The sequence below is a fragment of the Podarcis cretensis genome (assembly GCF_951804945.1).
Source record: "Podarcis cretensis genome assembly, chromosome: 6".
NCBI classification, from domain to species: Eukaryota; Metazoa; Chordata; class Lepidosauria; order Squamata; family Lacertidae; genus Podarcis; species Podarcis cretensis.
Window position 1 is genome coordinate 84,519,905 of NC_137175.1, and position 16,350 is coordinate 84,536,254.

The following is a 16,350-nucleotide window of genomic DNA, read 5'->3' on the forward strand; positions in this document are numbered from 1 at the left end:
CCTGTTTTATGCAATATGTAAGGTGTAATAGAGTTTCTGGTGCATGTGTGCATTATAGATACCTGCTCTTTTCGATAGAATCTGAATAAAACTCTAGAGTTATCCAGCAAAAACAGAATAATGCATGTACTATAGACAGGACTGTATCTTACGTTGCCTATGCACAGTTTGGAGATAAAGTACTTTGCAGTCCGCGAATGAGAAAAAGAAATCTAACTCAGAAGCCCAACAGTGACTAGATTAGGTTTTCCTCTCAAATTGAGATGTGGATTAAGTTAGTGGAAATCAATATTTCTGGGAACGTGAAAATGAGATAACCCTACGGAGAAAAGTCATACTTCTAAAAAGCAATTTAGGGATAAGAAAAATGGAAGATTGTTCTGAAAGTAAAAAATAAAGAAATGGGAAGCTGGGGGTGGAGAATCAAAGCTATTACTCGTTATGCCAACAACTTTTAAAAGTACTTTTTATTGTGTTATACAGAGAAAAGATTAGACCTAAGGTACTGTGCTGCTTGTAGAATGCATTAATTTCAGAGAGAAGTGATGGCTGTATATCTGAGGCAAAAAAAAAAAAAAAAAAAAGACAGTCAGTATAGCCTCAAACTTTCAGCAAACCAATTAAGCATTTGAATTTACTCAATTGACTTGCATGAGGCAGGGGAACATTTGTGAAACCTGAGATCACTGAAATCAGGAATAGTCTCATTTCTTCAGTGGGAGTAAAGACCACTTAACATGTATACATTTTCAAGGTTATTTAACTTCTCAGGTCATAAATAAGACCGAAATGAATTTTGTTGGATTCAGAGACTTGGGAGAGCTGGCTTACATACTATGGCTGCTAGCAAGTCCCCTGTCCCTCTGCCGGAACTTGCCAGAACTCAGTTCTGGCACCTCTCAGGTGGGCACCATTGCCATTATAAGAGAACACAGGAGGCATTCATGGTGAGTTCTGGCACCTCTTTTTCTAGATAGCACTGGCTGCCAGTATGAATGGCATCTCTGCAAATTATTCACTGCCACCATTGCCACCTTAGCAGGGCTTTTTTTATATAGAAAAAAAGGTGCCATTGCTCTCCGTGAAGTTGTTACAGTAACTGCCACACTTTTAACATTTAATTTTTATTTTTTTTTAAAAAAAGGTGCCGGTACTTATCTAACTCCAGAAATGTTCATTCAACTTCTAGAACAATGTTAGCAAAAAGAAAAACCTAAATTTAAACAGTGGGAAAGTCAAAGGCAGGTGGCGGGGGGGGGGGGGTACGAAACTGGAGTAACATAGAAGGGAATAGCAAGAGCAATGAATGTCTCATGACCAAATGCTCTATTGCAGAAATGGGATGGGGGTGGCACTGTGGTCTAAACCACTGAGCCACTTGGGCTTGCCAATAAGGTCAGCGGTTCGAATCCCCATGACGGGGTGAGTTCCCGTTGCTCTGTCCCAGCTCCTGCCAACCTAGCAGTTCGAAAGCACACCAGTGCAAGTAGATAAATAGGTACCACTGCGGCGGGAAGGTAAACGGCATTTCAGTGCACTCTGGTTTCCATCATGGTGTCCCATTGCACCAGAAGCGGTTTAATCATGCTAGCCGCATGACCTAGAAAGCTGTCTATGGACAAACACCGGCTCCATCGGCCTGAAAGCGAGATGAGCGCTGCAACCGTATAGTCGCCTTTGACTGGCCTTAACTGTCCAGGGGTCCTTTAACTTTTACCTTTACCTGCTCTGTTGCAGGTGTGGGTAAGACGCTGTTGCACTACAACTCCCTAACAAGCATGGCCAAGGATGTTGGGAGTTGTAGTTCAGCAATATCTAGAGGGCCAAAGGTCCCCCACATCTGCTCAGTTGTCAGCACCAGATTTAGGGCAATGTTGGCAGTTACCCCATACAGAACATTGAGCCTAGCAGAGCACAAAATTGCGAAGATCCATCATTGAGAATATTCATTTGGGGGCACCAAACTTTGGCTTCGCTCAGGGCTCTGTCCTATCAAGTATTACCAAAGTCTGCTTCTGCTGTTGTGTCCTGTGAGCATCTGTGTGGGATGTGATCATGCAATATGAGAGCACAATATTCATAATATATTTATCTAACCAGAAATTAATTTCTTCCTATTACCATTTAAAAATGTATTTATGTAGGAGAGACATATGCGGATGAGGCTAATCTTATGTTTTGCCTCGTTTTGTTTTTAATTATAGAAATGAATCAAGGAGCTGCATTTCAATTTCTTTTTCATGGCTGTGTGTCCACATTTTTATAGCTTTGAAATGTAATATCATAACCATGAACTTGAGTACATGGATATATACATATATAAAACAAGTCTAGAAGTAACTTAGGCTAAATGTTACTTTTTAAATGCGCATTTTTAAACAGCATCACTCTCTTTTTTAAAAAAAGAATTGCTTTTACTGAGATTCTGCAAAAAAGGGTAAGCAGTAAAATATATAAACAGAAAGAAGAAATAAATAATAATATGCACTATAGTTAAATGTTACCTCAGTTCAAGACAATGGTACATAGGCTGATACTTTCACTCTGACAGAGGGTTACACAAAAATGGATCCATCCAAAATGACACTCCTCTCTCCTCCTCTCTCAATAGCGTAGCAGATAAATGGAAACTAACTTAACTTAATCTGTCTAGGCAACCCCCTCTAGCCATTCTGTGTCCCTGAGTAATTTCCTCATGAGACATCACCTTTTTCTGGGAATTTCAGTGCTTCTGCAGGGCTATGCCTCCAACAAATTGAGGTAGAAAGGAGGTTGCATTTGTCAAAAAAAAAAAAAAGAAGAAGCTACTCTTCTGTAGGGTAAAGGTAAAGGGACTCCTGACCATTAGGTCCAGTCGTGACCGACTCTGGGGTTGCGGCGCGTACAGCTTCCGGGTCATGTGGCCAGCATGACTAAGACGCTTCTGGCGAACCAGAGCAGCGCACGGAAACGCCGTTTATCTTCCTGCTGGAGTGGTACCTATTTATCTACTTGCACTTTGACGTGCTTTCGAACTGCTAGGTTGGCAGGAGCAGGGACCGAGCAACTGGAGCTCACCCCGTCATGGGGATTTGAACCGCTGACCTTCTGATCAGCAAGTCCTAGCCTCTGTGGTTTAACCCACAGTGCCACCCTTCTTCTGTAGGGTAGGTTCTACTAAACAGTTCTGATATTGGGAGCCAACTCAAGGTTTCCTGCTGAAAGAAGGGGGCTTTCCCCTTTCTCCTCTCCCACATGCTCCCCAAATCAACTCTGGAGGGGTCAGGAGAACCTCCCCGAGCAGCATACGAGGGAAGCAGAGGGTAGATTATTATGTTGGGAAAGCAAGCAGAACGCTTGTTTTAGTGCAGCGTTGAATTTCTCCCTATATTTTTGCAGGTTGTTATTAAGCAAGATTACCACCCAAAAAAGGAATTCCTGGTTTACAAAATGCACTGGGCAATAAAAAAAATATTTGGGGCACTTTGAGAACCCTTTTTCTTAGGTTCCCTCCCCTCCATAAGCAGTTAGGGGCAGCATGCAGCATGTTACAAGCATATCTTTACATGTGCATCTTACATGTATTTTTAAAAAAACTTGTTTTAAGAATATATATATACTGCCCTTCGTTGTAAATTCCAGGAAGGTTTGTGAGGTTAAACTATTGTATATCATAGCAGACTACCACAAAAACAACTCATAAAGAGTAGTGAATGGAAACAGCAGGGCTGAATCTACACTGACCTATTTAATGTTATTAGAATGATATTGGATATGTCGTTCTGAAACGTCACAGGTCATACTTGTGAATTAGAGTGTTTTTTACGTTGGTTTTTTTATATAGTCAAAACACTGTTTCCCTGCTGGTGGTTGCTGGTTGCTCTGCTGAAGCTTCTGGTGTCAAATTTTAATAATGCATTATGAATATTAAAAATAGGATGCCTTATGTCCATATACGTTATCAAAAACCATTCCTTAACCCTTCCTTAACGTTAAAAACCATGAGTGTAGATCCACCCCACGTCTAAACACACATGTGGCCACCAGTTTGAAGAAGCTAAGCATCTCTGAGTCTTCTTTTTTTTATAAAAAAATTACTTTTCAGATATATGCATTTCACTGATTTTACAATCATTTTGACATTTCAAAACTTGACTTCCTTCCCCCTCTTTCTGCAGTTCCTTAAATTTATTTTTAATATCTTTTGCATATCCAAATTAACTTAGCTTACTCATTTATTCATCTTCTTTAAATATATACTCTTATGTAGCTGCAGGTTATTACAATAATCCTGCCAGTGTTTTTATCTGTTTACAGTTTATCTGTAAATATTCAATAAACCATTTCCATTCTTTTATAAAAAGTTCGTTATCTTGATTTCTTATTCTTCCAGTAAGTTTCACCATTGCTGCATATTCCATAAGTTTTTGTATCCATTCTTCTTTCACTGGAATTTCTTCTTCTTTCCATTTTTGGGCAAGTAACATTCTTGCCACTGTAGTCGCATACATGGATAAATTTCTATACATTTTAGGTGGTTCTATCCCTATAATTTTCAACAGCTCCGAGTATTATCAGGACATGAATGGGTGACCATTTCAGAACCATGTGTATGCCAGTTTTGCTTCCATTATGAAATATATGTAAGTGGGTCATAAATGTAAGTGGGACAAAGCGTGTTCTCCATAACAGAGAGCACGTGTTGTGGTGGGGGCCTGCAGCCACCCCACTGTTGTTTGGTTAAAGGCCACGAGCTGTGATTGGGCAAAAGTGTGTTGCTGGGGAGTTTGTTATGTTGCAAATTGGTGGGAGGGGTCAGAGGGCTTAAATACAGGGCACGCAGCTCTCTTGGGCTGTGTGCACCGCATCACCCACCCACCCTTCCTGAAAAGGGGGGGGGGGTCATTGCTCTCTGACCTTGCTATGCCTGTCATGGGTTCGTCTGCTTTTCGGGCAGGGGCCTGGTAGGAATTTTGTCCATTTGGCTGATTGGCTGGTGCCATTTGCTTTTTGCCTACTGTGTAGCAAATCGTCACAACTTGTAAGGTTGGCGGTTAGGCATTGGTTCAAATTGGTTGGTGGAGGGGTAAGTGCCTACCCCTCCAATGGTGGTGCTGCATAGGGAATTCTGTTAAAGGAATCCAGCGGCTTGCCATCCTTTCGTCCTAGTCCCTGGCATCGGACTTGGGCCGTGCAAGCCCCAGGGGGCATGAGGGTGAGAGATGAGGAACTGGTGCCCAGCTTCATTTCTCCCCAATATGGTTCTCCCTGACTGGCTTCCGCTGGAATCCAGAAGTCAGTTCTGTCCCTGGGTCAAGGACAGATAGTCGTAACCAATGCCTAAGCAACCACTCACATGTGTGTATTTAAATAAAGTTGTGGCCAAATTCATGCCAAAAACCTTAAACAAAAATTGATGTGTGTGGTGTGAGTTATTGGGGTGGCTTGGAGACCTCGACGTGCAAATAAGACAATGCAACAATGATTAAAAGTCTTGAGAAAATGTTTAAAAAGGTATTTGCTTGGCACTAAAAAATACATCCCAGGTGTTGGGTGGTCCTCCCAAGGGAGAGCATTCTACAGATATGGCACCACCACCACCACGAAGTCCCTCTCTTTATCTGCTTGCTACCCTGTTCAAAATACAAAGCAAAGATGCAATATTGACATTGTAGAACACTTCTCCTTCTCACCCTTTTGCTTACAAGTGCAACTGCACAAAGGCATTTTACAAAGCCTTGGCTCAAACTTGGCAGGACCACTAGAGAGAATGTAAAATTACTTCAGGGCCCACACCTGCCCTGTGGGCTGCCAGCTAGCAATTCATGCCTTACATAAAATTCTCCCGCTTTTCTTGCAGATCACGTTGTGTGCGAAGAGGAATTCAAATATGCAATGCTAGCTTTAAACTGTATTTGCCCAGCTACATCCACGCTCATCACCTTGTTAGTTCATACCTCAAGAGGGCAGTAAGTATAAAATTCCTTAAAATTATGATCTGCTGTTGCAGGTGCACACTAGAAGTGTTCCTTCTGTGAAAATCACATTTTATTTTATTTTTCTTAGAAGAACTTATTCAGGTGACCAAACATTTCCCTCTATATTTAGAACTGTGTTGCTGTGCTGTTCAATTGGCAGAACAGTCTGGGTTTCCAAATGGATTACTGGGAGAAGCTGGTTTATTGATCTCATATATCTTGTATCTTTCCTTAGTTTAAGGAGTTTTTTTAGGCCTTGTTTATGACGTGGCTGTTTTAGGAATAGCTTTGCCATCTATATTCCTCCCCATCTGCTGGAGATAAAGCCTTATGTCTTTCTCCTTGCACTGTGGGAAGTTCTGCCTGTGTTGCTCCCCCAGAAAACATTTCTCTTACGAGACTGGAAGCAAGTTTTCAACCCCATACCCTCCAACATTTCTCCGATAAAAATAGGGACGTCATATTCCATAATCAATAAAATAAAAATAGCAAAAGGTATGAAAGCAAAGACACCTTTTTAGTAGAGTAAAAGGTAAAGGTAAAGGGACCCCTGACCATTAGGTCCAGTCGTGGCCGACTCTGGGGTTGTGGTGCTGATCTTGCTTTATTGGCCGAGGGAGCCGGCGTACAGCTTCCAGGTCATGTGGCCAGCATGACTAAGCCGCTTCTGGCGAACCAGAGCAGCGCACGGAAACACTGTTTACCTTCCCGCCGGAGCGGTACCATTTATCTACTTGCACTTTGACATGCTTTCGGACTGCTAGGTTGGCAGGAGCTGGGACCGGGCAACGGGAGCTCACCCCGTTGCGGGGATTCGAACCGCCGACCTTCTGATTGTCAAGTCCTAGGCTCTGTGGTTTAACCCACAGCGCCACCCGCTTCCCTTTAGTAGAGTAGTGTGCCTTTATTATGTTAGTAGTAGCAGCGGAGAGGGCGGGACCCTCTCACATTGTAGACTTTTTTGGCTGGTATGATTGTTACCACATGACTCAAAGTATGGCGGTGTGGGATGTTTTCACTCAGAGAATAATAGAACAAATAATAAGAAAGAAATAATTCCTGTAAATTTATTTCTGGCTACTTGACCGTATTAAGGTGCTGGTTCAGGTGCTCAAGTTGAATGCTGGGTCTGCTTAAGAAAATTAAAAAGTCAAGATATTCAAGAATATATTGAATTGGCCGAACTTACAGGTTTAATAAGAAATTATTCTACCGAGAAAATAAGGAGAGAATGGGAAGTCTTTATGAATTATATGAAGAGAACTGATTCTCAGATTCATACTTGTTTAGCTTAGAATAAAAATCTCACAGGTAATTAGAATATTTCTCTAAAAATTTAATCCTTACAGACAATCAGTAATATGAGGAATAAAGATCCACATGGAGTTAGTTGGAAGTCAATTTTCCTCTTCTTTTTTTTTCTTTTTCAGTATTATTTTTTTCCTTTTTTAGAAGAATGTAATGCTTTAAATTTTTTTTTATTGTAGTTTATGCTTTTATCCTTGTCATTTCGCTTTTGTATTTTCTTCTGTTTTTGTATTATTCGTTCATTTTATTCAATGCTTGTTTGTATGCTGAAGAAGTATAAATAAATAAATAAAATTAAAAAGTCGCAAGGTGGGAGTGGGGAGCCCTCTGAATAAAACACTGCCATTTGCTCACAGGGGAGTGTTTAGCCTTTTGTGTGGCAGCCGAGCATCGCCCAACGTGGACCAAACGCCACAACACACTGAGGCAGGCAAATGTCAAGATATTAATGGCTCCCATTTCATTGGCACCTGCTAAGAGACGCGGAGGGGAGGAAACAGCTTTGCTTGCCAGACGAGAACACTGAAGGGAAAGTGGGAAGAGAAACATAGCTTCATTAGCATTAATGTGCTCAGCCAAGTGTGTGTGGAGTCCTGAGCCCATGATCATTTGGCGGTTTTCTTTACCAAATAGGAATTAATTAGCATAAGATCGGGGGGGGGGGAGTGTAGTTTTGCTGTTTTTAAACCTTCTTACTATTAATTCCTTATCACAGATGGTTTTTCTATTTTACATAGCGTGTCCTTCCCGTTGCAGACTTCCACAGCAGGATATTCGTCTTGAAGTGAAAAATGTTATACTGTAATGTAAAAAAAGGGGGGGAGTTAAGCCTTTATTTCAGGTATACTGCTTTTCAAGCCAACCTCACAAAATGGTTTACCTAAAATTATTAAAATTAAAAACAAGAGCTAAAATGACAGAACGATGTGGTAGAGACCATGCAAAGGCGTGTGCAGCTTTTAGAAAGCTAGATCTCTCTTCCCCTCAAGACAAGATGGTGCCTCTGAGGTAACTGCTGAGGGAGGGAGAGTCAGCCTGAAGAAGATGGCAGGCAACTCTCTGAGCTGTTCTGTTTTTCTTCCGCTCCTCCCTGCGGGGGAAGTTGGAGAGACTATAAAATGGCTTGTGACAGAGTGGGAATCCAACCTCAGTAAATTCCATGCATGACTTTTTATCCTGGACTTCTTCTTGGCACTCTTGAAGGTTGTCGTCATCTCCATGCGATCAATGGCGGAGAAGAGGCTCCATTCATGTCATGAATCCACCATCCATCTGCATGGTGAAACTGTTTAATATTGTCTTCTATATGTGTTTCAGGGAGGGCCAACAATCCCCAGAACAGTGGCAGAAAATGTACGGCAGATGCTCTGGTAATGAAGTGTATCACATTATCCTGGAGGAGAGTGTATTTTTTGCTGAATATGAGGGAAAGAGTTTCACATATGCATCTTTCCATGCACACAAAAAGTATGTTTCATTTCTAACGGTGGCATTTAATGTGACTTCCTTTCAGAAACTCTTTCTTTGGTTGACTGGAATGCACAGGGCTGTTTGGCCTGTTAGTAAGAAGCCTGCACCTCAGTTGATAGGGTTTTATGTGAATGTATGCTACAGAGACAGCCTTGGTTGGGTACATTGGAATTTAAAATTGTACCATTTCCGTAGCTCAGAAGCTACTACACCTTTCTCACTGCATTCTTAAAGTAGACTACCGAGTGTAGACTCTCATCTGGAAGTTTCTTGCCAGTTCCTATATGTTTGGGGGCTGATAATGATTGTTCTGGGCCAAACCAGATAAGAGCTTCATAAATGCAATTTTCACTGGGAAAATAGTGCTCTCCCTGGACGCCATGGTCCTGATCTCAGTTGGCATTGATATGGTTGATATCGAAGAGACAACAGATCCAGTTGTTCAGCCCTCATCAGAAATCCTATGTATTGAAAAACCACCTGACGCCTAGTGAGATCTGCTGTTTGGTTATGCACTGAGAGGTCTTCCTTTACCGCAGGCATAGGCAAACTCCGGTCCTCCAGATGTTTGGGACTACAGTTCCCATTATCCCTGACCACTGATCCTGTTAGCTAGGGATGATGGGAAATGTAGTCTCAAACATCTGGAGGGCTGGAGTTTGCCTATGCCCACTTTACCACTTCCCTAGGGCTGGATTAAGCAAAATAAACACGTGCTTGAGGCATCAAGGGAAGGTTAGCAACACAGAAATTTTCCATTGACAGATTTTTAACATGAATGGTCACAAATTGCTCAGCTGAGCATTCATTTTCTCAGCTGAAGGATATTAAAAATCCCAACAGAACGACTAGGCAACAAGACAGGCTGGGTGTCTACTAAGTATAGAAGCAGATGTGTCACGTAAGATTAGTTTACAGGAACTGATTGAAGACTTTGTTTTCCATCCCACTGTAGGTTTCGTTTCATTTAAAAAACCAAAATTTTATTTTACTGTTTATTATTGTTTATATTTTTAATTAGATACTGTATATATGGAGGCACCAAAATATTTTAAGTGCTCAGGGCCTCTCTAAAAGTCTTAATTCAGCACTCCACTCCTCCCTTCCCAAATCCCATGGCCATAGCCATGTTAAATCCACATCATGCTCCCCAAATTTGGTTTTCTCTCCTGTGCAAGCCCTGGTCCCAACTAGTAGTCCCCAACTACTCACATAAATGGGGAGGGTGCTCTATGTCATCTCAAGCAAAAAAAGTGTCAAAACAGAAAGATGTAAAAGATTGTAATGTGCCACATTTGGTGGTAGTGTCCCCAAAAGTGGTTCGAGCCGCCATGTTCTCTTTTTAGAGGACAGAATTGAGTGTTCTTTCTCAGTGAGTTACACTTAGAAAGACGTTCTTGCATCTCACACAAGTTCTTGTTTCAAGAATAGCTTCCTTGGAGTTCTGGTCATGCTCAGAAAAGTGTGGTGCATTCCCATTACAGTTTGGCAAAAACGGTACAGACAACTAGTCTGCCAAGTGGTAAATGGGTATTTGTGGGGAAACTCAATTCCTCTGGGTCTCTTTGTCTGGCCATTGGGATTCTCCCTAGGCCACACTCCTCGCCAGCCCACAATGACACCCTCCTTGAGGGTTTTTGCCTGTGTGGAATGTGTCCTTGAACTTTCACAATGTCTCTAGGTTTCCTGGATGGAAGATAGAGAGGTATGTTTGAGAGAGAGAGTGTATGTGAGCGTGTAGAAACAAGCCTTCTGTAGAAAGCGGAATTTAATATTTTTTTGTCCACTATTTTCTGTGGCCCCTCTGGCATGTGACCCCAGGAAGGTTTCCCAGATGAGCATACAGACCTTGATCTGAAAAATAGTTTTCACCTGTGCCACACAGCATACAGCGTATGAACTTAGATGGATTTGCTTTAGGACAAACCATTTCTGTCTTACTGTATAAAGCTCAGAAACACACACACAAATGCAAGCAATGTTCTAAATCATCAGAGGCAAAGCTATTTTCTCTTTACCTGTTTTCAATTGTTTATAAATAGGTTTTAAGAACACTTTGTAGTGAGAAAAGGACCTGAAAATAGGTCTCTGCTCAGCAATAATAACACAATTTTAATATGGTGCATAATATGAGTCTTCTTTCATTTTATGGGCAGGGGGTGGGATTAAGAGTCTGATTAGAGAAATTAGCTGGTGCAACATGAAAAAGGCTTAAAACATTTCCCTGTTATATCCCTTGAGATGTCATTATAATGCAGGAGCTGCATTTCATCACAAACATAATTTGAGGGGAACTAATTCTGTGCAAGGCAGAGCTTGAAAATATGCTGACTGTATGGCAATTTGTGTGATTTCGTCAGTATATGAAAGGGATGAGTAAAAGGCTGTGATGACAATGGTATTGTAAGATGATACCTCTCAGGGCATCCTATATTTATCCCAGTCCAAGATGCTAGTTTTGACTTCTCAAGTCCTATATGCACTGAATAATACGTACTTGAGGATGTGTCCAGAACACTGTTCTTTCACACGTTCGAGTTTCTTATTGTCCCATTTAAAAAAAAAAAAAACAGAAAAACTTTGTGTGTTACCTCTATATCTTCTCTTTCTGGAGCTAAGAGTTCTGGTTAAGGGTTAATGCTTTAGTTGCATAATTGCACCTGTATATCCTTCCACAAATATGAAACCATTTCACCCCACAAAAAAGTGGATTTGGAGCCCTTGAGATAGGTCTTAATTAATGCATATGGGATCAATAACTAGTTTAAAGAAAATGGAAAATGGAACAAATTCACAATTTAACAAAAAGAAAATTAGGACTCACCCACACTGGAGTTTAATGTGGATCTGAAACTGCTTGTGTCTCTATGGGGTTTTTTGAGGGGGGGCAGTGCCCACAAATTGTCCTTATTCAAGCAGCAGCCCCCACTCTCCCTACTAAATTCAGATTTTGCTGGGCTGTGGTTAATCAATAAAGGAAGACACTCCAATATAAAATCACATGTTAACTAACTGTGGACACTCTGAAGCACACTGTGTTTGGTTTTTACAAATGTTGTGACAATTCATTGGCTGCCATCTATCACCACACACCCTACATCTAATCTGTTTCCATCAGCCCAAAGGAAATTATGCAGCCTACCCTTTTCTACTAGTTGAAGGCAGGCTCACAGTATTTTTATATTTCATTTAAAGCAGGTATTTTGCAGAACTGCTCTTGCACAAAATAACAGTGGCACCAACTGTAGTACCTTTCAGGTACAGGAGACAGGAAAAGATAGTAGGAGGAAAGAAAGCAGCAATCTTTCATGTGAGCAACTCAAAATTCTTGCTAAGCTTTGAAGCAACACACACACACACACACACACACTTTTTACTGCTCTTTTGTGCAAATGTGGTACACAGGGAAGCTTGTATTTAAAAAAATAGGGGAAAAAAAAATGGAAGTACACAAGTAAATGAATACCTGCTTACATGCCCATAGAGGGTCTCAGATTTTGGGATCTTATTGTGGACAGAAAAGTAATAACCGAGGGGAAGAGACAGCAGTACACAGTGGGAATACACCTCAAACACCCCCCCCCCATTCTAAAATCTAGACAGATTTTAGAAGCATAAAATTGAAATGCCCATGTGTGGATGAAGGCTCACAAACTTCCACATGGAAACAGCAACACAAATAGACATTAGCACCCTAGTTTGGACGCAGCCTAAGTCGAAAAACAATGAGAAAGAGATGGAACAATTATGAGGACAATGGACACCATGAGAACTTTGTCTGGACAAGTTACAAAAGTGGTTGAGCTCCTTTAAAAACAAAATAGACATTTTAAGGGCCATTTCCATTGCTTTTCTTTTTTGCGCAAGCCCCGTGTGACACATTCTGGTTTGCAAGATAGACTGCACCCTCTCAATGATAGAATTAAAGCAGTTCACACAATCAAATACAGTGGTACCTCGCAAGACGAATGCCTCGTAAGACGAAAAACTCGCAAGATGAAAGAGTTTTTCGTTTTTTTAGTTGCTTCGCAAGATGAATTTCCCTATGGGCTTGCTTCGCAAGACAAAAACGTCTTGCAAGTTTGTTTCCTTTTTCTTAAAACCGTTAATACCCAGGGTGCATTCAGGGGGTGCAGTTGCGACTTGACTTCAAGGAGCAACTCATAGCACGCGGTGTGGTAGCCTTTTTTGAGGTTTATGAAGCTTTTCCAAAATCCGTGCTTCGCAAGGCGAAAAATTCACAAGATGAAAGAACTTGCAGAATGAATTAATTTCGTCTTGCGAGGTACCACTGTATTACAGTATAGAGAACTAAGAGATCCTAGTTGAGGGTGCGACATTTACTGGACCAGTAAGATTCATTAGATGGTGAAGGAGTGGAGTATTGGCTGCAAGAGGGTGCTTCTTTCAACTCTAATTTCTTTGTGAGCAGCAGAGGGGGGGGGGCACAAACTCTCTGATATTGGAACCTTGCGGGGGCAGTAATGTATTTCCAACTTGAGCTTTCCACATAATGTGGGGGATACAAAAATAAATTTATTTTTAGGTCTATGTTTATATACATCCTGCACTTTGTTCCATTTTTTCCTAACCACTTTTTTATATATACAAATTTTAAATTAAGGTTTGGTGTCTGTCTAATTGGTGTCAGGAGGGAAGACAACAAAAATATTTTGCTCAACCCAGGGCCTCGCTATATCATGAGCTCTTCAGATATATGCTTTTATATCAACATCACAAAAGAAGAAAATTCAGCTTTTAAGAAGCAAGAGCAGCATCGGAGAAATCACATGTCAAGGTCGTTTTATCATGGTCCTTCTCGGTTGCCAGTGCACAGCATAATTGCTAGTATGGGTAAGCAAACATAAAGTGATGCTGGTTTTGTTAAAATATATAAAAAAGAAGCAACAAAATAAAATCTGCTATATGTCTTGGGAAGCAGTTTGTTCGCTATGTATTTGGGTATCTCTTAAGATATTATAACCAAATTTTGTATGTTGGTTCCCAAGATCAAGGACCAGGTTTGGACACAATCAGACACTAATTTGAGTCAAGATGGCAGGTCAATCCTTTCAAATCTGCACTTTAAAAAAAATTAATTTCTGAGCAGTTTTGGGTATGAGACTACCAGTAATGTATGAAATACAAAACTATTATAAATTTGTATACTGCCCTATACCCACAGGTCTCAGGTCAGTTCACAAGATAAAATCACAGTATGAAAACAAAAAAGACATTAAAAAAATGACACTAATGCAATGGGATTTATCCCCCCTCCCCCCATTCTTAGTATTGCATTTATTTATTTATTTATTTTTATTGGGTTTTATAAACAAGAATAATGTTATACAAACAAGTATACCGAGTTTTCTCATGTCATCTGTGTATCACAAAAAATACCATTACATTGATGGTACATTCTCCTTAAGCCTGTGTTGACTACATCCCCATAAAATGTTAATCGGAGACAGCATTTTGACACAACCTCAAATAAATTAGATGAGTCAAATCGAAGTTCCTGCACATCACTTTATGTAAAAGCACTCGGTGTTCTTGCCCTGTGTTGTTATTTCAAACCTTACTTAAGGTAATCTTACAATTCATGTACTGATTGAGAGGGGAACAGCTCTATTTTTCAGAAGCTGATTTTTCAAGTAATAGCTACAGAAAGAGTGAGTGTTAGAACAGGTAATCCAAGCCTTCGGCTCAAATAATTGCAGCCCATTTCAAGTCTCTCCCATGCTCATTAAAGCCTTGATTGGGTTAAAATGGGTGGGCTCTTCATCCCGCCCACCCAGATAAGTGTTCACCCTTACAATGCAATATGGAATTAAATACAAATCTCTCTCTTTTTCTGGTCCCTCTCCTGGAATTGTAATCAATGCAATGATTATCAGTCTGCCAAAATTCAGAGGGAATAATTATCTTAGTGGGCCTTGCTGAGTGTTTCACAGGGATTGATGATGCCATTGAGGAGAAAGCAGTCCTCTCATATTACAGTCGGCTGAGACTATTGCGATGGGGCACCTCAAAAAAAGAAGAAGGGGTGTTCCTTATCTTCCATGGGCTAATGCATAACTAAGGGAAAGCTCTCCCCAGGGATGTTCACCATTATACGCCTTAGGCGCCAGGCAAAAACATTCCTCTTTAACCAGGCCTTTGGCTGACGAGCATCTGATACCCTTTTAAAATGTGTTGAGAGGGGGTTATTGGGTTGTTTTTGTTTTTATTTTGATTGTGTATTTTGTGTTTTTATATTGTGATGTTATCTTCTGAACTGCCCTGAGACCTGTGGGCATTGGGTGGTATGCAAATCTAAATAAATAAATAAACAATAAGAATGTTGGTAGGTTACTACACTTATGTGATTCAGTCCACGTCCTGCCAATTCAGGGCCGGATTTAGGTTTGATGAGGCCCTAAGCTACTGAAAGTAATGGGGCCCTTTATATGTCCAGCTGTCCTTTGTCAACAACAAATTGTCACTGTTTTTTGTGTTGAATATTTTGAGGAGCAGGCTAGCATTACTTATCATAGGAGCCTGCACAACACAAGACACTGTTTTATTTTATTTGTTTCTTTATCTTATATTTTGGAAATGTACATCCAGGATTTTTTTCCTTTAAGTTTTTTTGGGGGACCCAAGAGTGTGGGGGCTCTAAGATAAACTTGTTTAGCTTATACATAAATCCGGCACTTTGCCAATCCCATATGACGTGGATATTGGGAAGTGATTTGAAGTGAGTGGAAACTGAACCCTTCATTCCATGGGTGTGTTGTTTTTTTTAAGTGCAGGAATTTTTAGCTGCCCCCCCCCCACAGATTTCCAGCCACAGATCCTTACATAGAGTTGGTAAGGGAGGGAAAAGTATAGGAGATGGAGGGTTCAGGTCTCTCCTGACCTGTCCATGGCAAGGGTTGCAATTCTGACATCACATCAAGTTTGGTTCTTAGTCCTCTGGATCAAATTGCATATTACTATATTTTTCAACTCATTTCTGAGAGCCAGTGTGGTGTAGTGGTCAAGAGCGGTAGACTCGTAATCTGGTGAACCAAGTTGGCATCTCTGCTCCTCCACTTGCAGCTGCTGGGTGACCTTGGGCTTGTCACACTTCTCTGAAGTCTCTCAGCCCCACTCACCTCACAGAGTGTTTGTTGTGGGGGAGGAAGGGAAAGGAGAATGTGAGCCGCTTTGAGACTCCTTCGGGTAGTGATAAAGCAGGATATCAAATCCAAACTCTTCTTCTTCTTCTTCTTCTTCTTCTTCTTCTTCTTCTTCTTCTTCTTCTTCTTCTTCAAATCAAATATGTTGGCCCTCCAGCTATGCACCGCCCCGCACCCACTTTTGTTTTGTTTCTTTTCTGCCTTTCCTTCCAGGTACTGTGGCTATAGATTTGCAAGATACAAGTTGCAGATCTCCGAGCGTGGCTACCCTAACCCTTCCTTCAGAGGCAGGAAAAACAGGCAGGAGGCCCAGCATAGCACCCGTTTTGGAGGTTGCTGACACCTCTGCAATTCATACCTGCGACCTCTTAAGTGACCAGTCAGAAGATGAAACAACTCCCTCAGACGAAGAAGTTTCGAATGGCCTTGAGTATGTTCCGTTCACATAAATA

The 16,350-nt window shown here is 41.0% G+C and overlaps 1 protein-coding gene across 5 annotated transcripts in view; it reads left to right on the forward strand.

The window, feature by feature from the left end:
• KCNT2 (potassium sodium-activated channel subfamily T member 2) overlaps window positions 1-16,350 on the forward strand; it is a 229,981-nt gene that overhangs the window by 169,771 nt on the left and 43,860 nt on the right. For all 5 annotated transcript variants that reach the window (XM_079981180.1, XM_079981182.1, XM_079981183.1 and 2 more), the window contains 4 exons: window positions 5,840-5,948; window positions 8,583-8,732; window positions 13,360-13,589; window positions 16,112-16,328. In XM_079981180.1, the coding sequence (XP_079837306.1) occupies window positions 5,840-5,948; window positions 8,583-8,732; window positions 13,360-13,589; window positions 16,112-16,328 (706 nt within the window). The remainder of the gene's footprint in view (window positions 1-5,839; window positions 5,949-8,582; window positions 8,733-13,359; window positions 13,590-16,111; window positions 16,329-16,350) is intronic.